Consider the following 22,970-nt stretch of genomic DNA (forward strand, 5'->3'; position numbering starts at 1 on the left):
ATACAGTGTTTCTAGCTAACTATAGTACAGTACAGTATTAGCAAATCATACACCTAACATTTCTTTTTTAGTTCTGTGTGCCATGTTAGCATGCTTAACTGTAGCCTCAGTAAATGGAACATCTGTATACAGTCTCAAATGAGCAATACTCCTATTAAATTAATTTCTTTAATGCATTAACAGTGAGTTATAATTTTTAATATCACATCAAACACAACACTGCTAAGCTATGCAATAAAAGCAGTGCTACTCACACAGATATTTGTGAAAAGAATTCATTTCACGCTGCTGAATGAATGAGGTTGCCTGATTACAGGTGGCTTATGTATGCACTTATCTTTTAACAATGTATGGTATACTACATGGGAGATGTAACTGTCTGCAAAAATATGAGGGTTACATAGGGGAAGATGGTTGACTATATGATTGTTATCTATATCAAACATGAATAATTACCATATCATTTTAACCACATATCCGGCAGCTGCATTATAGCTTCAAAAAGATTTTTTTTTCTTTCCGTAAAAACTAACCTAGTTCAATTAACTGAGATACAGCGTTAGAATTGTTTAAATTTTGGTTACAATATTGTTTTTACAAATGCTTTAATTATTTACCAATCACTTTCCAACTGTTCCTTGCTATTACTTCCTCCACTGACTTTTAAACACTGAAACAGAATGCATTACAGGGACACTTTGTGGTTCAGTTTCAGATGAAAGCATACTCAAGATTTTTTCTAACTACAAAATTACCACATAAGTAATTACTTCTCTTCTATCCTCTTAACTTCATTGAATGAAGTATATTTCTAGTGTCTGCTTGAAAAATACCCCACCCCTTTGACTACTACAGGGGTTAAGGCTCTGTGTCATGGTTCATCCGAAATGTAAATCTGCCTATTCTAATGGTGCTTCAGGGGGATAGTAAACACCTACTGACACTTGTCTGAAGAAGAGTTTATGTCATGTACACTGGCCAAATGCCACTGCAAATACCATTCCAAGTTATGATTCATTGTGTCTTTGATCAAACACACAAAGAAACAAAATAAAATTATTGATTCATTATTTATACTTTGATAACTGGACTGGCACTCCTAGACAGAGCCCTTTTACAGAGGCACCAAGGTAGAAAAGATCCCAGAAAGAAAAAAAACATTAACAGAATACATAAGTATTATATTATACTAATAATAATATGAAAATAGATGAATGTTAATAGACAGATAATGACAGAAATAAGAAATAATTTCATAGTATCATGATGTTTTCAGTAACAAAGATAATATACGTAGGAATTATCTTAAAACATACTGCAGAAAAAAAGGATATCAAATAAGTAATAAACTTGCAAATACCATATAGATAGTGACTATGGTCAGGAATGAACTCTTCACCATAGAGTTATAAAGCAAAAACTTCAACCACTCTGCTATAATGCTGCAACATTCATATCAGAAAGGTTTTTTTTCTATGTTCTTTTTCTTCTGTGCCTGTTAACCATCATGCCACTCTGTATTAGCCAATCACATTTGTTCCCCCATCCTGGATATTCCCCAGTGATGGCAAGAACTGGCCTGAGGAGTCCATCATACAGATAGCAGTGGCTTGTGCCCTCATCATAATCTTGTAAATGTAAAGAAAACAAGAAACGTTCCACTACAGTAAGACAATATGTAAAACTTTAATGAATAAAATCCACTATTTCGCTCAGAACCAGGACAAGCGCTTTCGGCAATATGCCTTCTTCAGATCCATCAACAGAATCTTGGCCAAGTGAAAATTTTTGTTATAGTTCCTTACCTCTCCCCTGAGTTGTGGACAAGTGACCCCATCATTGCAGGAACCACTGTACCCTCACCATGAAAGTGCACACTGCTGTACACCACTGATCACGGGTACAATGTTTGCAACTTAGGGCTGAATGCTCAATCATGGGCCATCTTTTGCATTGCTACCTCTCCTCTGTTGGACTGTGGCATTAGACAAATCCACTCCATCCCTTCTTCTGAGGATAGGCACACCTATCCTGATCCTCCCCGCTTTAGCTCCAGCAGATCCCTGAGCCACTAATCAAACACTAGTCATGTGGGCTGTGGTATGTGGGCTGTAGTCAAGGTTTATTTGTGTATGCCAAAAGAACTGACAGTTCAGTTGAATAAGTCAGTTTCTCCTCTGGCTTGTTCTAAGTATGGATTTCTTAGACTCCTTACTATTATTGTCTAGATTATGCCTAATGAAGAACAGCAGTTCCTTATTATATATGTTGGATGATGGCCACCAAAAGGATTAGCTAATATGCCTTTGGCCATGTGATGTTCTAGGAACTTTGTTAGGATTCAATACAGGATATTTCTGAGTACCACATTAGGAGGACTAGCAGGGATAAAAGGGGAGATGGAGCATGCATAGCTCTAAGCTGCTTAAAGTAATTTTCAGCTAAGATAAGTTTTCTAGGTTATTATTTGGTTGTTTAAGTAAACTATGCTTGCTGAGTTCTGAAAATAAGTACCTGTTAAGAACGTGTTACTTTGTTTGCAATTTAAATGTATTGACTTGGTATTCATTTATATCTGTTTGCAACTGCAGGTGTACAACTGATGCAAAATTGAATTACATATGTATACTGTGCAGATTTTATTCGTAATGTTTTAATGGTATGTATTTATATGTGTGTGTGTGTGTTTGTGTGTGTGTGCGCGCGCGCGCGTGTTTTTTTTTTTTTTGCAATCCCTCTGTCTGCTGACGATAAGCCCCTGCAATCTATGAATCCATTCCTCATGGGTAAGAGCAGTCAGTAGCCCATTTGTTCTCCCCTGTAGTGATAGCTGATTAAAGGGCTGCCATCCATGGAGATATCTGAGTCTCCCTCTTCCCCTGGAACTCCTAATCCTTCCTTGGCAGCTTCTGAAGGATGCTACTGCTGCCAGTCTATGAGGAGAGGAGCATCCATGTCAGCTTCCTTGTGTGACTGCCCCCCTCACCTATGTGACCATACCACTGGCAGTATGCCCCTCTGGCCCAGAGACCATGGGCTGCACCACCTAGAGCTCCAACTATGTGTTGCCCAAGTGGCAAACCAAATCACCTCCCAAACCTTCTCTCCCAGGATAGAGCTGCTCATTCTCACCCTCCCATCCTCACTCCCTTCAGCACCCATGCCCATTAGTTGAACAGGGGTCATTTGGGTCACATAAAGGGCTTTATCCCTTTGCAGCACAAGAGGACTCCCAGGTCTGTTTACTTTTAACTACAGAATCAATGACATATTATCAATTTGGTGGTTTCCCATTACTTAATTTACAGCTGTTTACAACTCTTGGCTTGCAGTTCAGATTCTCATGTCTTGCTGAACAATTTATCATGTAATGACTTAGATCTGTAGATTTATGTTCTGATTTATACCTGACATACAGAATTTGGAAACACTGCGGTGGTGGTAGCGTTGTCACCTTACAGTTAGACGTTGCCCATTCGATTCTCACTTAGAGCGTCTTCTGTGTGGCGACATGCGTGAATGGGCATTCCTTCATTGAAGGTTGTGCATCAGGCCCAGCAAGCCAGCATGTAAAAATCTACTGCCAATCATTAGCGGACCGGAGTTCCGCTGTGGCGACCCCTAACCGGGAAAAGCCGAAAGACACAAACAAACATACAGAATTTGGAAACATTTTTTAAAGACTATATTTTGAAGTGAACTAAGCTTATTATTTCATCTTACTCTTCAAATTTTGGAGGACTGTTTAAAGTTAGTCTCCCTGCTTTGACCTTTAACTTTATATGAGTAATGAAATTAGTTTGAAGTGAATGAAATGTTCTGGCTTATTTTGTTTGATCATCTACATTATAATATAAAGTTGCATATATGTATAGTTAATTTATTAATCTTCAGGCACTCCTTTCTTAGTCACTCCTTTATGCTTCAGTCCTATTTTACTAAACTAGAAAAAATGTTGCAACAACCTTCCATACAGAACCTATCGCTGCTTGGCCCTAAAGCAATAAGACTGGATAAAACTACCCAATTACCCTTCAAACTGACAAAAGTAGCTCATGGCATAATATGCCAGCATGAAAAATGTCCATCCTTGCAATACCTAGTACAGAAATACTCACCAAATAAAGTCCTTCATTGCAAGGATAAACTCCTGCTTCAGACATTACAGTCTCACAATGCTGATATTCTCTACTTTTATGTCTCTAAAATGTGGAATACGGTCACCCTTTCACTGAAATCCACTGAAAACACTCAAAACAATTAAAAACGCATTTTCACTTCTATCTAAAAGCATTTTTGCTTTGTCACTGCACTCTGCCACCTGGATAATTTATCAGCCTTAACACTTTCTGCACCTAGCTATGCATGGCTATATATATGTATGTATATCCAGGACCTAGCTATTCCCAGCTCTATATATTCAGGCTACATATATGCTCTGAAGTGCTACCAACTCTGGCTTACAGACAACCACTGCAGTAAATTATTTTTCCCTATGACCTTCTTCCTTCTCTAGTCTACAACACTGATAATTTATATATGTTGTTCCCTTTAACTCCTCACAAATGGAGACCACTTCTGGAGAAGGCAAAGTTCCAACGATCCCATTCAGGAGACCACATCCTCAGGTTCATAGGTTCATAGGTTCATACTAGGCTATCTGCCCTAGGGCATTTATAAGCCTAGCCAGAGTGTGTGTGGCTTTCACCACCCCTTAGGATGAGAATACTATACCCATTAGTTTGCTGTGCCTCTGTCCAGCAGTGACACAGAGATGATTCCCGGGTGAAAACCTACGATCTCCCATCCACTCGTCAAGATTTCTCTTGAACAGAGTCAGTGAGGGGCTCTGCCTCACATGGACTGGGATTCTGTTCCATAGTGTAGGGAGTCTCTGGGTGATGAATCTGTCCCTCCAGCACGTCCTATTTATATCCGTGTTGAGGTTTAAGTCTCTTGTTCTCGTGGCTCTGGTGGATTTGGATTTTTTGAGGTGGAGCATGTCCATTAATTCCGGGTTGGACATGGCCTTGTATGTCAGGCACAGATCACCTCTGAGCAGATGGTATGCAACTGAATAGAGCTGGAGTTTCTTCAGTCGGGCAGCGTATGACATATGTTTGAGCCTCTTTATCCTTTTGGTGAGGAACTTTTGGGGTCTTTCCAACTGCTGCAGGTGTCGGGTAAGGTACATTCCGAATGGGGCGTTGTACTCAATCATTGGTCCGATAAGTGAAAAGTACAGGGGTACAATGACCTCTCCTGATCTGGATGTGAATCCCTTCATGATCAGGTGGGCAATGTAGAAGGTCTTCCTAACCACTTTGGCAATGTGAGTGTCAAAAGAGAGGTTACTGTCAACTTGGGTCCCCAGGTCCCTGATATCTTCTTCCGTGTTTAATGGATTACCACCTATGTGGTAATTAGGGGTTACCTTGTTTTTTCCAAAGGGTATGACTATACATTTTTTGGCATTTAGCTTAAGGCCATGGCTCTGGCACCAGTTATCCATTTCTATGAGACCTCTCTGGAGGATGTCTGTGTCTGATGGAGTGTCAATTATGGTGCCCAGTTTGCAGTCATCTGCAAATTTTGTCAGCCACAATCCCCTATGTTTGCCTGCACTTCAGAAAAATAAATGCCGAACAAGAGGGGGCCCAGGACTGAGCCCTGTGGGACACTGCTCGTGACCGGCTTAGAGTCTGACATGGCACCAGCAACTCTAACCCTGTGTGTTCTGTCCTTGAGCCAGTTTGCAACCCATCTTGTGACATATGGGTTTACATCTAAGCTGGTGAGCTTTTCTATGATGCCCGAGTGGGGTATTGTGTCGAACGCTTTTGCTAGGTCAAGGTAGGCTGTGTGAACTGCCTTACCCTCATCAATGGCCTTAGTGACTGTTTTGAAAAAGTCAACCAAGTTCAAGAGGCAGGATCTGCCCTTGACAAAGCCAAATTGGGTAGGATCCAGTGTCTGTAGGTCCCCAATGTCTTTATTTATGAGTTCCATTATGATCCTCTCCATAGCTTTGCAATCAAGGCTTGTCAAGCTTATGGGGCGGTAATTTCCAGGGTCCGTAGAAGCACCGCCTTTGTGGAGTGGGACCACAGTTGCCGTACGCCATTCTTTGGGTACGTATTCTGTAGTAAGGCTAAGATTAAACAGCAGCCTTATGCGTGGGTTTAGTTCCTCATTAAGTTCGTGTAGCACACAGCCAGGGACACCGTCCGGTCCCATTGATGCTGTGTTTTTTGCTTTAGAGAGAGCAGCTCTCACCTGGACATCTGAGATGTTTGGGAGGCTAGACTCTGGTGGGATAGATATTTCTCCTTTTGGGGGGGAGGGAGGGGAGAAATTTGCACTGAACCTGTCTGCCAGTATGTTGGCAATGTCTGTGGGTTCAGTGATTTTTGTATCATTTTGGACTAATTCTGAGCATATCTGGGAGTTTCCACCCAGGTTTCTAACATAGCTAAAGAAGGCCTTATGATTGTCTTTTGTGTCATTAGCGATTTTTCTCTCAAAGTTGGCCTTGGATGATTTTATGAATGATCGTAGTTTTTTGCTAGTAGTGATCAGAGATGCCTTCCCTTTTAGGGATTTTGCTCTGTCATGTAGTAGCTTTCTCCTCTTGTTGTAGAGTTTGTTTATGGCTGGGGTCCACCAGACCGGGCGCCTGCCTTTGGTGGAAAGGGTCTTGATTTTATTAGGGATTGCTTGATCCATACATTCCTGGAGGTGCTTGTAGAAGGCATTTGTAAGGGTTTCAGCAGCGTGGGTTGTGGTTTCCACTGGCTCTGGGGCCTTGAAGGACACCACTCCAGTCTTAAGAAGTGTGAAGTTTGCTTTTGAGAAGTTCTTCACTGTGGTCTTTTTTGCTGGGGTTGTGGGCGGGATGTGGATCTCCAGTGAGATTAATTTATGGTCTGATCTCACCAATGAGGGATATACTTCCAGTGTGGAGCATTTTGTCCCCATGTTTGTGATGATCAGGTCTAGTATATTTTCTCCTCTTGTGGGAATGGTGACTAGTTGTTCCATAGCATTTGAGTTTATGAACTCCAGCAACCTTTGGGCTAGGGTGTTGGGCCTTGAGTAATGTTCCCAGTCTATGTTTGGGTAGTTGAAGTCACCCAATATGATGGTGTTTGGAGAGACATTCATACTCTCCAGTGTCTTCAGGAAGGCTGTGTGGGTTTCCTGAGTTTGAGAGGGTGGTCTGTAGCATGCTACAAACTGTAGGGCAGTTTTACCTGTGGTTAATTGCACCTGGATGGTCTCCGATGCTTTGTGCGTTGCCACTAACCTGGAGGTGTGGGTATCCTTTATGAATATGGATACTCCCCCTCCTTTTGTGGTTCGGTCCGGATTTTGGGGCCAGAACACATGATATGAGGTATAACCTGATAGTGCTGGGGTGCTCTCAGGAGCCTTGAACCAGGTTTCAGTCACAGCACAGACATCGATGTTCTCCATACTGAGGAGGGCTTCGAGGGCATGCATCTTGAGGTTTAGACTTCTGGCATTGAGCAGCATTACCCTTAGTTTTTCTCCATTTTTGTTTTCTAGGGTGGTAGGTTTATCATTTGAGCCTTGCCTAAAAAAGGCACTATGGGGGTGGCAAGAGCCTTTGCCAATATCCGGAAGCCCAGGGTGACAGGTGCAAGCCGTCACTTGAGCAGCGTGGCTTGTCAAGCATGTCATCCCAGGCAGACAGACATTGATCCTTAGAATGACACCAGTAATTAAGCCAATTATTAAAGCTGATCATTTTGTCTCTGTATTGTGGCATCATTCTTGGTGAGGGTAGGATACTGCTCAGGGTCAGGGTCATACCGGCCTGGGCTACATAATCTGAGAGCTCCTCTATGTCTCTTTTCATGTAGTCCAGGGAGGTATCTCAGGTCGCTCACACCGGCATGGACAATGACTGAGTCATACTTGTACTTGCTGTGGAGTGACCTGAGTGCTTGTGTTATGTGGCGGATTCTAGCGCCTGACAGGCAGCTTACTGTGATCTTTTCCTTGTTCAGTCGGGTGAGTGGGACGTCAGTGTGTCTGACTATGGAGTCACCTATAACAAGTGTGTCTGGCATTGTGTTTGGCCTTAAGGGCTGTGACTGTTTAGCACACTGACTTTGAGAACTATGTGTTGCATGTCTTATGTCTTGAGGTGGCAGTTGCTTGGGTGTCTGCTTTGGAGGCCTCTGTAGTTTTGGTAGATTTTTGATCAGTGCCTCCGAGTATGTCTTTGTGTGTTTATGTGTTTGTTTTGCAGTTGTGATAGTTCTATGTGAAACTGGGTTTGTGGTGTGCGTGGTTTCCTTCTCCTCCTGTCTGGTCTTGCCAGTCCTGAGTTGAGAGAGCTCAGCCTCCAGTTTGGCTATATAGTTGCATCTCTCACATGTATTTGTGTTTTGTGGGAGAAGGAGTGGGTTGTCTGTGTACATGAGGCAATTGTAATTGCCTCAAGATGCCCAGATTCACCAGCTGAACAGGAGAGGACGCTAGCAACTGACCCTTCGACATGCTAGAAAAAGTGAAAAAGTTTGCTGTGTAACTGAGTCAGAAGGGACCTATAGGGAAATGGGTACTCAAGGGGATTCTAGGCTAATGTAGTACTTTGTTTAGTATATAAGTACTTTACCTATATAAAAATGCTTTAGGAGCAAGTGCTGAGCTTTTGAGATAGAGAATAGACTGTTTAGATTGCAAGTAGAGAAGTTCTAAGGGAAAAATTGAAGAGCAGACTTTACTGAGCCAGAAATAGTTTAACCTTGTTTAACCGGCGCTGCCCGATGGTGCTCTATGGGCAACTCCGCGCTAAATCACACAAAAGCACGCTAAAGCGGGCTTTATTACAGGGGGCTGAAAAGAGCTAAGAATTGACCCAAAATGGCCAATAGACTACAAGTTTCTGGCTGGAACCACTCATCTAGGGACAAATAGGCTGCTCAGTGCTCCCCACTCCCACTGGTGAACAAAGACGCTTCCTTTTATCCAAATAAGGATATGGAATAGCACAGGAACCAAGACAAAGCCCAGAGATCAGCAAACTCTGAAGACTGGACTATTCTAGTTCAGTAAGGCAGGAAAACAAGATTTTTTTTTTTGTTTTTGTCTTTTTTTGCAGAAAACAGAGGAAAAACAGACAGTAAATGCTTTAAATGCTTTTAAACAGCTAGTGCACTTGAGTTTGTTAGCCTACATGTAAAATTAAGCAACAAATAACTTTTAAAAAGTGCAAAACAGTTAATCAACACAAAAACAGTTTAAATAGAATGCAGAGCTGTATAAACAGGCAAAAATGCAGTCGCTAAGCAGTAAATAATCAAAACGCCAGAAAAAATACTTAAATCAGGAAAAAGTCACTCTTTTGCTCTCTGCTGCTTGTAGAACTCTACAGGACACCACGAGGAGCGGTGCTGAGTTGAATACAAGCGAAAAAGCGCGCTAAAGTGGGCTTTATTACAGGGGGCTGAAAAGAGCTAGGAATTGACCCAAAATGGCCAATAGACTACAAGTTTCTGGCTGGAACCACTCCTCTAGGGACAAATAGGCTGTTCAGTGCTCCCCACTCCCACTGGTGAACAAAGACGCTTCCTTTTATCCAAATAAGGATATGGAATAGCACAGGCACCAAGACAAAGCCCAGAGATCAGCAAACTCTGAAGACTGGACTATTCTAGTTCAGTAAGGCGGGAAAACAAGATTTTTTTTTTTTTTTTTTTTTTTAGCACTCAGCACTCTTTGCTTAATATAAACAACTCTGCAACTCTGGAGAAAGGTTACTTTCCCACTTGCAGTGACCTCAGTCATTCGTTGTGGACTTCAGCCTTTTGTACATTGTCGTACATGTAACAGTCACACAAGACAACTCCTCTCTTTATGTGTAGTGTATACTTTCACACGTACTGTGTTGCCCTGTATACATTGTATATGTTCTACATTTTCTGTCTCACTTTAACCAGGAGGCGCTAATGTTGTGATATCCTCTTTGCTTTGTTGCCCCTTGTTGGATGAACTGGTTTCATCTGCTAATTCTCATGTACTGAGTCTGTGCTTTCTGTGGCTGGGCCTGTTAGTCAAAGTTAGGTCACCAACAGCACAGTCAGTATTCAAACTTCTGTAACCCCAGTATTGGGGAACCCCTTTTGGTAACATTAACCCACAACAGGACTGTGCATGTACAAATGACATACTGCTGCAAAGTAATTCCTTCAGTGCAAGACCACAAATTATGAATAAATACCAGTATAACTCACAACATGACTAAAAGTCAGCATAACTCAAGCAATGAGTAAATACAAGCATATCTCACAACATGTCTAAATACCAGCATAACTCATATCCAAATGAGGGGTTACTGATGTAATATGAACCTAGGGCATAAATACCTCTCAGCTTCTTTGCTTAAAAATTCTTGATAAAGTCAAATATAATGGGAGGAGCAAAGGTTCACTATTGAAGACATTTTTTAAATATTAACTGTAATTAATTTCAAAATTTAATACAACAATATGTCTTGCAATCAAAATACATTTTAGAATAATAAGAAAACATGAAAATATTGTCTTTCATTACTGTCTATAATCCTTAGTGATGTACCAGAAAATCAAACGTTTTATGGGAGGTAGTCAACAATATGAGGCAAAATCAGGGAGAGATGAAAGGTATGACTGATTACGCCACTGTCATTGTAACTACAGTACATTTGCACTGTCCATATCGACTTCGCTGCACTGTGCTGTCAATATCATGAAGCACTTTGTTTTATTGATGCAGTGGTTAATTTTGCTACAATGTTCAGTGGCTTGAGTCCTGTTTAGAGTGCCTGCTGTGCAGAATCTGCTGTCCTCCCTATGTCTATGCAGGGTTTCACCAAGGTCTGTGTTTTCCTTTTACATCTTAAAGACATGCTGACTTCAAATTGTCTACAGACATGAATGTGTTTATATACTCTGCTATGGACTGGTGTTTTGTCATTTCCATGACTTACACTCACTGCTTGTCTGGATCCTACATGACCCTAAATAGTATAAAATATGTAGAACATGAATACATAGTTTGTAAGTAAAAGTTTAAACCATGCATTCTGCAACTCTTATTTTAGTATGTAAATGGGATTTATTTACTGATATAGAGTGTTTAACTTAAGAAAACAAATTCTTCAGTTTCAGACAGTTGTAAAAAATAAATTCAGTAAAGAAAAATTCATTATAAATGTAGTGAGAAAGTAACAAAAATAAGGACTCACCTTTTTGGCAAATGAAATGATATAGTTCCCAGCACTAAGATCGCAAGTAAAGGCAGGACAAGAAAAAGAAGCCATGCCCTATTTTGTGAAGCACCTTCATCTGCTGAGAAAACAAGCAAGTTCAGTAACTGCATATAACTTAAAACTTAAAAATAAATAAAGCAACTGTATAACTAAGCATTTAAACAGAAAGCTGCAATAGTGAGTTACTAGGCTAAATGTTATTCCTGGTCTGCATCAAATGGCAGATGAAGTAAAGCATTTTGAATATCCAGGTAGTGGCATTATGAATGCTACATAATTAGGGAAATGGAAGCTGTGAAGGAGAATGCAAAGAGAAATAAGCCACATTGAAAGGATAGGTGCAGACAATAGTGACAAGTGATGAAGGAGAGAAAAATCCATAGATGGCCATGTAGGATCCAACACCGCAAGGACAGTAGACTGGACAAAGGACAGGGAGGTATCCTATACCAGACAGAAAGGACAGAGAGCAAGGGGGGAAGAGAGGGATTCTAGGACAGACAGGATGGACAGAGAGCAGGCAAGGATCTTAAGGCAGACAGGATGGGTAGAGGATAACTGGACAGAACAGTAGAGAAGACTTTTGGGAAGACAGCAGTAAGGATGGAAAAGAAATTAGATGTATGGTGATCAAGGGGTAACCAGTGCAGAGAGTGAAGAGGGCTGGGAGTGGTGGAAGTGATAGACTTAAGGTTGCAGACAGAAGACCAAGGTTATGGGGCAGAAAGTGAAAGAGATGAGAGCCAGTTTAGGCAGAAAGACAAAACAGTGCTGGTGGTAAGAGACTGATCACTAAAGGAGATTAATAAAAATCTAGGAAAAGGACATGTGGAGCCAGGAACTACCAGGGGAAATTTTGCTAGGGCACCAGTGAGCCTCCACTACTCCTTGGAGAAGGGGAGGTGAAGCAATCACTGGAGCTTCTAGGTGGTATCAGAGGGCTGCTACTGCAGTTTTAGGAATTTCAAGATGGAGGAGAATGCACCAGAGATGTAAAGAGGAGCAGAAAAAAAACTTACTGAAGGAGGGAAAATAAAAGGAGATGAAATAACTGTTACAGAGTTGGAAAATGCAGCACTGGATACACCAAGTGCTAGCAGATTTGATGAACCAGACAAAGCCAAGGGAAGGAGAGGAAGCAAGATGAAGTGACATGGTGGCAAGAGTAACAGGCTGGAAACTGAAAGTGACAGCTGGTAAAGGGAAAACATTGAAAGTATTCTAAGCTTTTGAGTAGCCACTCTTAAGGGTTTACCTCTGCAACAGGGTTTTTTGTTACAATAAAGAAGGACTTATGCAGATGCAGCAATGCAAGGAAGAAATGATGAAGGAACTGAGAGGGGACAAAGATATGCAGTTTCTCAAGAGCCACAGAGAATATGGCTAGTTGTAAGAATAGAAAGTAAAAACAATGGCAGTTTGAACAGGTATGACATTATGGATAGTATTATTTTGCCATTAGGGTCTGACATTAAACACATAAGAGCATTCATAGATTGATAGATTCATAGACTGTTACTAGGCTAATGACCCAGGGGACATTTCTAAGCCTAGCCAAGATTTTTAGAAAGAATAATTATGACCTGGATCCAAATAAGCCATTGAAGGCCAGGCATTTATAAGCTACTTCTGTCCATAAGAGACATGGGTGCCAGCCCTGGTGTAAATTTCCTGTTCCCCATCCACTGGTCTAGATTGTGGTTTAACAGGGTAATAGATAAACTCAGTTTCACATGGATGGGAAGCCTGTTCCATAGGAGGGGTAGCCTCTGGAACACATATCTCTCTCTCCAACATGTTCTGTTTAAATGATGGACAAAATGTAGGGCTCTAGACCTTGTATTTCTGCTAATCTTTGAATTACAAATATGTAGGAGATTTATAAGTGTGGGGTTTGTGGAGGCCTTGTAAGCCAGGCATAGATCATCCCTCAGCAAGTGTTAATTCATTTGGGAGCTAAAATTTTTTGTGAAGTAACAATTGAAAACTTTAACTTGCTGGAAGAATTTATGACAGAGACTCAAAAAGAAATACAGTAGCACCATAGAAAGACTATTTCTTTCAGAGTTTGGGCCTACAACTAAAAATGAAAATAATTGTGCAATTTAAGACTTCAGATATGGATAAGCATGAGTTAAAACTGTTTTTGTATTACACATTTTTTTTAATTTCTCCAAGACTTTTGAGTTTCTAATACCATGAAGGGAAAGGACCCTATTCCTAAGTCAAAGTATGATTAAACTTCATGAAATTAGTATTGTTTCAATCTTTGATGTTAGCCAAAAGTGCTCTTTGCAGCATCTGCAATGTGCCCAGAACCAATTCCTTCTGCAATTTGTATGGAGTTACATGTATCGGTAACATATCTAAATAAGACAGTGTGAAGGCTGCCAGCCTAGCCAGATAGAATTGTGCAGATAATTCTGTCATTTGTAAATATGAATGTAAACTACAGGCTTGTTGTCTTAAATGTAAAGAAATACTGTTACATGTAGAACTGAAAATAAATGTGACAACAGTGCACTCTACTAACCAAAGTAAAGCATGTAGTGACCCTTTGATGTAGACAGTGATGCCGAAGGGTCTAGATGAAGAAATTCTTTCTATTGTTTTAACCAAGAGTTGAATTGTTAGATTTAAACATGCACATGTATTTTATTGCTCTGCTCCTGACCAACTGCAAGATAACAAAAGGGAGATGTTAAAAATGTAAATGTAGTTAATGTATAGCCTGGGAACTCCAGGAAGGATGAAGAATGATGTAATGTTTAGCAGAACTACAGTTTCAATTTAAACAGAGAGAACCACAGATAATGAAACAATTTTGTATTGATCATCCAACTGACAGCACTCTGCATGTTTTCTTTAAGTAAGTTATCTTAGACTTGTGTTTTCTTTTAGGAATAGCTAGGAACTAGAAAGATTAGACTAAGTGTTTTTCTGTGATGTCAGAACTGTACTACTGATTTATTTTAAGTATTTCTGTGTGATCTCTGAACTCTTGACTAGCACTGTTAGTAGAAAGTATTGTCTTGTGGTTTTAATTATTTATTATTAAATATTTTAAAACCTTTTTACTGTGGCTGTTTTGTGTAGAGATAAATTAATCTCTAAGAGTACATTGCATGTATATAATGATCCTGTACCTCACTCTAATAAGCATTGAGACTGTTTAGTCACACTACCAATTGAATAATAATATTGCACAGTAATAATTGGACACCCTTTTAAGGGCCTTTGGGTAGCTGATAATATTAGCTGGGTGGTGGCAAGCGATTACTACCATATAATCTGGGTAAAAGGGGCACAGCTGGAGAACCTGTGCCTGCCTTCCCCAGAAGTGTCTGTGTGGTTGTATAAACTCTTATCTTAAAGTGTATGTGTGTCAGCTACTTGGGCAGGGACATGAAGCACTGGTTGGACAGAGAGGGTGCTGAAGATTTCAGCTTGCCCAGCTGGCTGAGATATGGACCCTATAGCTGTGCCAGTGGGGAGTCTTATTGGGGACCTGGAGAGCAAGGGAGCGAACAGCCCCAGACTGACTGTGATCTCTGTGTGCTCTTAAGGGAAATTGCACTTTATGGTGTGCATTTGTTATCCTTTCCTCATATATGAGATGCCCTCTCTGGTGTTATTGGTGAGGATTGAGGCTCCTTTATTGCTGGACCAGGGCATGGGTGTCACATTTGTGGTGGCAGTGGTTGGGATAAGATATCCTCACATTTGTGTTTGGCAGCGGTGGGATAGCCACATCACATATTAATTAGTTGGCAAATGCTAACTGTCATGTAGTTGTGTGGGTAGAGTGAATCCTGTAACTTGTATACAGTGAACATTGAAGGTGTTTTGTACTCTAAAACATTCACTCAGTGAATACTCTGAGTTCAGATCATAATTGTTTTATTTCTTTTGTTAGCTTAGTTAGTCAGGGTGAGCAGGCAGCATGTCAGCAGATGAGTATGGAAAGCAGACAAGGAGCCAGCTGGCAGAGATGTGCCAGGCTAGGGGACTGGTGCATGGAAACCTGACTAAGGCAGACCTGATTGCAGCCTTGGTTACAGCTGCATCAGAAAACAGCAACCAGGAGGACAATCAGACTGGCAGTGGAAATATTATTCCCTCGTTGAATGGACAGTTCAACCTTTCTGCAGTGGATTTAAAAATCCAGCTGGAGCTAAAGATACTTGAGTTGGAGGCCAGGTATGTGGAATTAGAAGCAAATGAGAGACTGCAAAATTTTCAGGCTGAGGAGAATGAGAAACTGTTATGTCTACAAGCTGAAGAACAAGATAGGCAGAGGCAGCATGAGAAGGAGATGCTGACTCTTCACCAGAGTCATGGAGGTAATGGGGAAGGGAGTAACTGGACCCCAGAAGCACAAAAGGTCAGTAAATTTCTTCCGCAGTTTAAAGAGGGGGGTAAATTTGATAGTTTCATTCATATGTTTGAGAGGGTATGTAAACAGTATGAAGTTGACCAAGGGCTCTGGGTATGGTTCCTGACCCCCTTACTCCATGGTAAAGCTGTAACTGTTCTGTCCAAAATGTCTGACATTGCATGTTTTGATTATACTGCTGTTAAGAAATATCTTTTAGAACTGTTTAAGCTAACACCTGAAACATATAGGAAACAGTTTTGTGGGCATAGATGTAAGGCAGATGAAAGTGTGTGTGAATATGTTGCTGAATTGAGCACTTATTTCCATAGGTGTGTGAGTGGATGTCAGGTCACCACTTTTGAAGGGCTGGCAGATCTTTTGGTGAGGGAACAAGCCCTTAGCACTTTGTCTGAGGACATGAGGATCTGGTTAGCTGATAGACAATGTGCTACTTCAGATGAGTTGGAGAAGAAGGGAGACCTATACCTAGCAAGCAGGGCAGCCCTGCACAGGAAGGGGACCCCCAGTACTGCTCATGGGTCTAAAGGAACCCACGGTGGGCAGCACAGACTGTCCCAACAGAAACTGCCAGTAGCAAGGGAAGCTACTAGTCCAGGCACATATCCAGGAGCTAGGGTTAAATGTTTTGAATGAAACCAGTGGAGCCATGTGGCATACAAGTGTCCATGGAGGCAAGGTGGGGAACAAAAGTGAGGGAGCCAGTAAGTGGGAAAGACAAAATGCCAATAGTAGGTTGTCTCCAGACAACAGGGGTACTAAACTACCATCCTGCACATGTGCTGAGAGGGAAGGATTTGAATGAGACAGTACCATGTGTGTATGCAGTTACAAGCAGTCAGGCTAGGAGACAAGCATGTGGGTTTGGTAGCCTGAGGGAGATGCAGACAGACTGCATACTTGCAGCCAGGACTGGTGAGGTGGTTACTTCAGGGAGGGAGCTACTCTGTAGCAGTGAGACTAAATGTGAGCCACAGCTGCTTGTGGGTACAGATATTCACTTGGGCAGAGTGACTGCAAAGGTAGAGGTGAGTAGTAGTACCCAGGCTGACAATGAGGCACCACTGTCAGAGGATGCCAGACTTCCTGTGGAAGGGGAGCTGGGAAGGGTTAAAATGAGAGAGTTGAGACAGGCTCAGCTCTCAAACCCTACATTGAAAGGCCTGAGGCAGGCAGCTAGGGAGGCACCTGATTCTCAAGGAAAGGGGGAATCTGTATACTGGGACAAAGGGTTACTATAAAGGGAGTGGACCCTGAGGGAGGGCTAGAAGGTGAGAGAGTACAGCAGTTGGTAGTGTCTAGAGCCTACCGTCTGGTGTTTCTAGCCATAGCCCATGATATTCCCTTTGCAGGTCATATGGGTATAAATCATACAAAGAGGCATATTATGCAGAACTTCTATTGGCCTGGAATTTCCAGAGATGTAACAGGGTACTGCAGGACCTGTGAGCAGTGCCAAAAGGTAGGCAAGGCAGGAGACAAAGTGAGAGCTCCTTTAATGCCTTTGCCTGTGATTGAGGAGCCATTTCAGAGGGTAGCTATGGATATTGTGGGTCCTCTGAGTACCCCAAGTTCCACAGGGAAAAGTATATCCTATTGGTAGTGGATTATGCTACACGATACCCTGAGGATGTGGCTTTGTCCTCCATTGAGGCAGAAATGGTGGCAAATGCTTTGTTAGAGATTTTCAGCAGGGTAGGTTTCACAAAAGAAATACTGACAGACAGAGGTGCCAATTTCATGTCAGACCTGCTGGCTTGTCTGTGGAAGTCCTATGGGGTGAAGCATATGAAGACCACCCCTACCATCCCCAGACTAATGGTCTTGTTGAGAGGTTAAACTCTGCAATCAAGTCCATGCTACAGGCATTTGCAGATCAGTTTAAGAGGGAATGGGACAAATATTTGCCCTATCTGTTGTTTGCTTACAGAGAAGTTCCCCAGGAATCCACAGGTTTTTCACCCTTTGTGTTGCTGTATGGGCATAGGGTGAGGGGACCTCTAGATTTAATTTGAGATGAGTGGGAAGGTGAGTGAGTCTCACAAGGAGTCTGTTGTGGCATACATCCTAAACCTCAGGACAAGGCTCAGGGAACTCATGGACTTGGCCCAGGAGAACCTGGCAGAAGCCCAACAACAGAAAAAGGTGTGGTATGACAGGAATGCTTGAGCTAGAGAGTATGCTGTGGGGCAGTAGGTAATGGTTCTCATTCCTGTCAGACACAACAAGCTTCAAGCAGCTTGGGAGGGGACCCTACAAGGTGGTAAGAAATGTAAGTGATGTTAACTACATGGTGGAACTGCTAGGCAGATGGCAGGGGCACAAATTGTACCATGTTAACATGATGAAACCTTACCATGATAGGGAGACCCTTGTGCTGAGCATTTGCAGTGGATTGCAGAAGGAGTCTGAGGGAGATCTGGGGACTGAGCTCCTCAGTGAGGCTTGGGCTGACACCTCAGTGGAAGGGGTAGCAATGTCCCAGCAGCTATCCCCTACCCAGGTTCGAGAAATCCGAGCAGTGTTGCAGGAATTTGGGGATATGTACACTGGGAAACCAGGGTACACCCACCTGGTGCAGAACCAGGTGGATACAGGACCCCAAAGGCCTATTAGGCAGGCCCCTTATAGGGTGCCTGAGAGAGTCAGACAGACTCTGAGGGAGGAGGTACAGGAGATTTTGGAAATAGGGGTGATTCAAGAATCAAACAGTCCTTGGGCCTCCCCAGTGGTGCTGGTGCCAAAGAAGGATGGTAGCACCAGGTCCTGTGTGGACTACAGGAAATTAAATAGTCACACAGAGTCAGATGCTTACCCCATGCCTAGGACAGATGAGGCCCTAGAGCAGCTGGGTGGAGCTAAGTATCTTACAACCATTGATCTTACCAAGGGTTACTGGCAGGTGCCCTTGACTCCCAGTGCTAGAGAGAAGTCAGCCTTTGTGAATCATTTTGGCTTGTATGAGTTCACAAAGAAACTTTTGGGATGAAGAATGCCCCAGCAACTTTCCAGAGGCTGGTAGATCATATCCTAGCAGGAGCAGGAGGGTTTTCCCTTGCTTACCTAGATGATATTGCCATCTACAGCCATTCCTGGTCAGAGTATTTTCAGCATGTCAGGGAGGTGCTGGGCAGACTACAGAGGGCAGGGTTGACTATTAAGCTGAGCAAATGTCAGGGGGTTGTGGCGTAGGTCTCCTACCTAGGACATAGAGTAGGGAGTGGTAAGATAAGGCCAGAACCTGCCAAAGTGGAAGCCATTTAGGCATGGCCTGCACCTGTTACTAAAAAGCAGGTGAGGGCATTTTTAGGGACAGCAGGGTACTACAGAAAGTTTGTCCCCACTTAATAGTACCATAGCTGCTCCCCTCACAGACCTGACAAGGAAGAACAGGCCAGATAAGTGTGGACCCCAGCATGTGAGCAGGTTTTCCAGAAGCTTAAAGAAGCTTTGGGAGGACCCCCTGTGTTAGCCAGTCCAGATTACAGCAAATAATTTGTTGTGCAGGTGGATGCTTCAAACTATGGGATGGGGGCTGTACTTAGCCAGATTTCTTCAGAGGGTGAAGAGCACCCAGTCATAGATGCCAACCCAGGGAGGAATGCTATGCAGCTGTAGAAAAGGAATGTCTATCCATAGTGTGGGCACTGCAAAAACTTCAGCCTTATCTGTATGGAAGGAAATTCACTGTTATGACAGATCACAACCCCCCTAACATGGTTAAACAAAGCCAGGCAGCAAAATGCCAAGTTGCGAAGATGGCGCCTAGGGTTGCAAGCATATGATATGTCAGTGCAGCACCACAGTGGGAGTAGCAATGCCAATGTAGATAGGCTCTCAAGACAGGGAATGGGGTAAGGTATACTCAGATAGACCTAACCCTCTCAAGCAGTGTTTCTCAAGGTTCACTTGAAAAACTAGCTTGAGTTCTTCAGGGTGGGGGAAGAAATATGAAGGCTGCCAGCCTAGTCAGATAGAATTGTGTAAATCATTCTGTCATTTGTAAATATGAATGTAAACTACAGGCTTGTTGTCTTAAATGTAAAGAAATACTGTTGCATGTGGAACTGGAAATAAATGTGACAGCAGTGCACTCTACTGACCAAAGTAAAACATGTGGTGACCCTTTGATATAGACAGTAGTGCTGAGGGGTCTAGATGAAGAAATTCTTTCTATTGTTTTAACCAAGAGTTAAATTGATAGACTGCAAATGTATTTTTATTGCTCTGCTCCTGACCAGCTGCAAGATAACAAAAGGGAGATGTTAAAAATGAAGATGTAGTTAATGTGTAGCCTGGGAACTCCAGGAAGGGTGAAGAATGATGTAATGTTTACCAGAACTGCAATTTCAATTTAAACAGAGAGAACCAGAGATTATGAAGCATTTTTGTCTTGATCATCCAACTCACAGCACTCTGCCTGTTTTCTTTAAGTAGGTTATCTTAGACTTGTGTTTTCTTTTAGGAATAGCTAGGAACTAGAAAGTTTAAACTAAGTGTTTTTCTGTGATGTCAGAACTGTACAACTGATTTATTTTAAGCATTTATGTGAGATCTCTGAACTCTTGACTAACAATGTTAGTAGAAAGTATTGTCTTGTGGTTTTAATTATTTATTTTTAAATATTTAAAACCTTTTTACTGTGACTGTTTTGTGTAAAGATAAGTTAAGCTCTAAGAGTAAATTGCATGTATATAAGGATCCTGTACCAAGTCACTCTAATAAGCCTTGAGACTGTTTAGTCACACTACCAATTGGATAATAATATTGCACAGTAATAATTGGACACCCTTTTAACAGCCTTTGGGTAGCTGATAATATTAGCTGGATGGTGGCAAGTGATTACTACTGTATAGTCTGGGTAAAAGGGGCACAGCTGGAGAACCTGTGCCAGCCTTCCCCAGAAGTGTCTGTGAGGTTGTATAAACTCTTATCTCAAAGCGTATGTGTGTCAGTTACTTGGGCAGGGACACGAAGCACTGGTTGGACAGAGAGGATGCTGGAGATTTTAGCTTGCCCAGCTGACTGAGATATGGACCCTATAGCTGTGCCAATGGGGAGTCTTATTGGGGACCTGGAGAGCAAGGGAGCGACCAGCCCCAGACTGACTGTGATCTCTGTGTGCCCTTAAGGGAAATTCCACTTTATGGTGTGTATTTGTTATCCTTTCCTCATATATGAGATGCCCTCTCTGGTGTTAGTGGTGAGGATTGAGGCTCCTTGATTGCTGGACCAGGGCAAGGGCATCACATGTAACAGTATTTCTTTACATTTAAGACAACAAGCCTGTAGTTTACATTTATATTTGCAAATGATAGAATTATCTGCACAATTCCATCTGGCTAGGCTGGCAGCCTTCATAGACAGCAATTTTTCTTTTTTATGAGACTCATTACTCCTACTAATATTGGAACTGTCTGGGTATCCTTCTTCCACATTACCCTTGTTTCTGCCTTCACATCCTGGTATTTTATGACTTTGTGTCTCTCTGTGCATAAGACATTCCAATAAGTGGGTTTAGCAATTTCAATGTTCAATGCTACTTTTGTCTTCTTTTCCTAGACTTCTATATCTGGTTTTCTCGCTTCTATTTTTTTGAACTGTTGATAATGGGTGATCCCATGTGATATAAACTTTATCATTTTCAGTAATGCTTTGGGGCTCATGTTTCCAATGCTTTTCAGCTACTTCAACATTCTAATGTTTGCGCAATCCCCAGTGCAATGGTCTTGCCACATTATTATGCCTTTCAGTATACAGGCCTACTGCCATTAGTATATCACACCCAGCAACAAGATGGTTGACTGTTTTCAATTCTGTTTTACAAAACCTGCATCTGTCTGTTTCTCTGACATGTTCAATGGACTTTGTAAACCAATGTGTACTTTTCCACTATCCTGGGCCACCAATATTAACATTTCATCTTTTGATTTAAATTCCCCTCTCCTTATTCATTCCTGCATTAAACCCTGAGCCACATGAAGTTGTTGCAGGAGTTTTCTGTACATGCAACCATATTTATGCATTTTACACATTTCTTGCCACCTCATCTGATCCTTCACTTTATATTCTTTCTTTTTTTTGTCACATTCAGTTTCTGCCTCAATTTTATCTACTCGTGGTTTGATTTCCATTCCCACTTGACATCGATATGCTTCTGCTAAACTGAGCAGCGAAGTCATCTTAGACTTGTTCTTCTCATGTTTTAAAACTTTCTCTCTGTTTGTATCTTGTGAGGTCAGCAGATATGTATGCAGTCCTAAAATTGAAGATCTATACATATAATCAATTTCGAGGAGGCCCATCCCTCCTTCAGAACAGGGAACATATTATCTTAGTATGCACTGATATTTATAAATAATTTGATAAGCATGAAGTATTTTTCTTGTTTTCCTGTACACCTGATCCAATACCTTTTAGGGCCAGTCAATCACTTTAAAACTATAAGTTAGAATAGGAAGAACAAATTGGTTTACAGCTTGGACATTGTTTCTAGATGTTAGAGCTGTTTTCAATGTTAATTTTAGTCTTCTAAAATATTGCATACTAAGTTGTATTCACATTTGTTCATGTTTTATTGTTGATCCTTCATCAATTCCCAAATATTTATACACTTCCTCATGCTCATGTTGTTTATATCACATTCCTGTCCAAGACTGATATTTTCTGTAGGATGTCTTCAGTGTAGGGTGTATCATATATTTGTAAGCAGTCTTTTATCCATTCCATAAATGTGGGATGTTGTCAAATGTTTTTTTGTAGTCTATCCATACCATACTTAGATTCTTCCCCCTTTACAGTTCTCCATTATGACTTTATTTAACAACAAATGATGCTTTGTTCAATATGATTTTCTTTTGTTACCCTTTTGCTCTACTGCCATTATTGAGTTTTCTTCTAAATAACTAACTCTGTCTGCATCAGTTCCAGTGTACAGTTTATACAGCATCAGAAGGCAAGTTATTGGTCTTTAGTTTTTAGGATATCTTTCAGGTTTGTTCTTAAGAAAGAGCATAATTTTTCCTGTTGTTAGCCAGGTTGACGACAGTTTATGGTTTGGGTTGTGCATATAAATAGTTATTGCTCATGGCTACATATTCATGTAAACATGTTAATACTTTTAGGCAGAAGTTAGGTACTGCATCTGGGCCTGGTGTTTTCCAGTTAGGCGCTTTTCTTAATTTTGTTTCAATTTCTCTGGCAGTTACTTCACCCCATTTCATATCCTGTACACTTGAACTTCTTATTCTTTATTTTTCTTCTTCAGTCCATTCAGCCTCCTTGTTATGTTCC

The 22,970-nt window shown here is 41.6% G+C and overlaps 1 protein-coding gene across 1 annotated transcript in view; it reads right to left on the bottom strand.

Annotated features, from left to right (window-relative positions):
• The window catches only part of IL21R (interleukin 21 receptor), a 274,497-nt gene that overhangs the window by 62,948 nt on the left and 188,579 nt on the right, over positions 1-22,970 (bottom strand). Inside the window, exon 7 of the mRNA XM_044089327.1 lies at positions 11,258-11,360. Coding sequence (XP_043945262.1) covers positions 11,258-11,360 — 103 coding nt within the window. The remainder of the gene's footprint in view (positions 1-11,257; positions 11,361-22,970) is intronic.

The sequence above is a fragment of the Protopterus annectens genome, chromosome 12.part0, assembly GCF_019279795.1.
Source record: "Protopterus annectens isolate FY-2018-M chromosome 12.part0, PAN1.0, whole genome shotgun sequence".
Classification (NCBI taxonomy): domain Eukaryota; kingdom Metazoa; phylum Chordata; order Ceratodontiformes; family Protopteridae; genus Protopterus; species Protopterus annectens.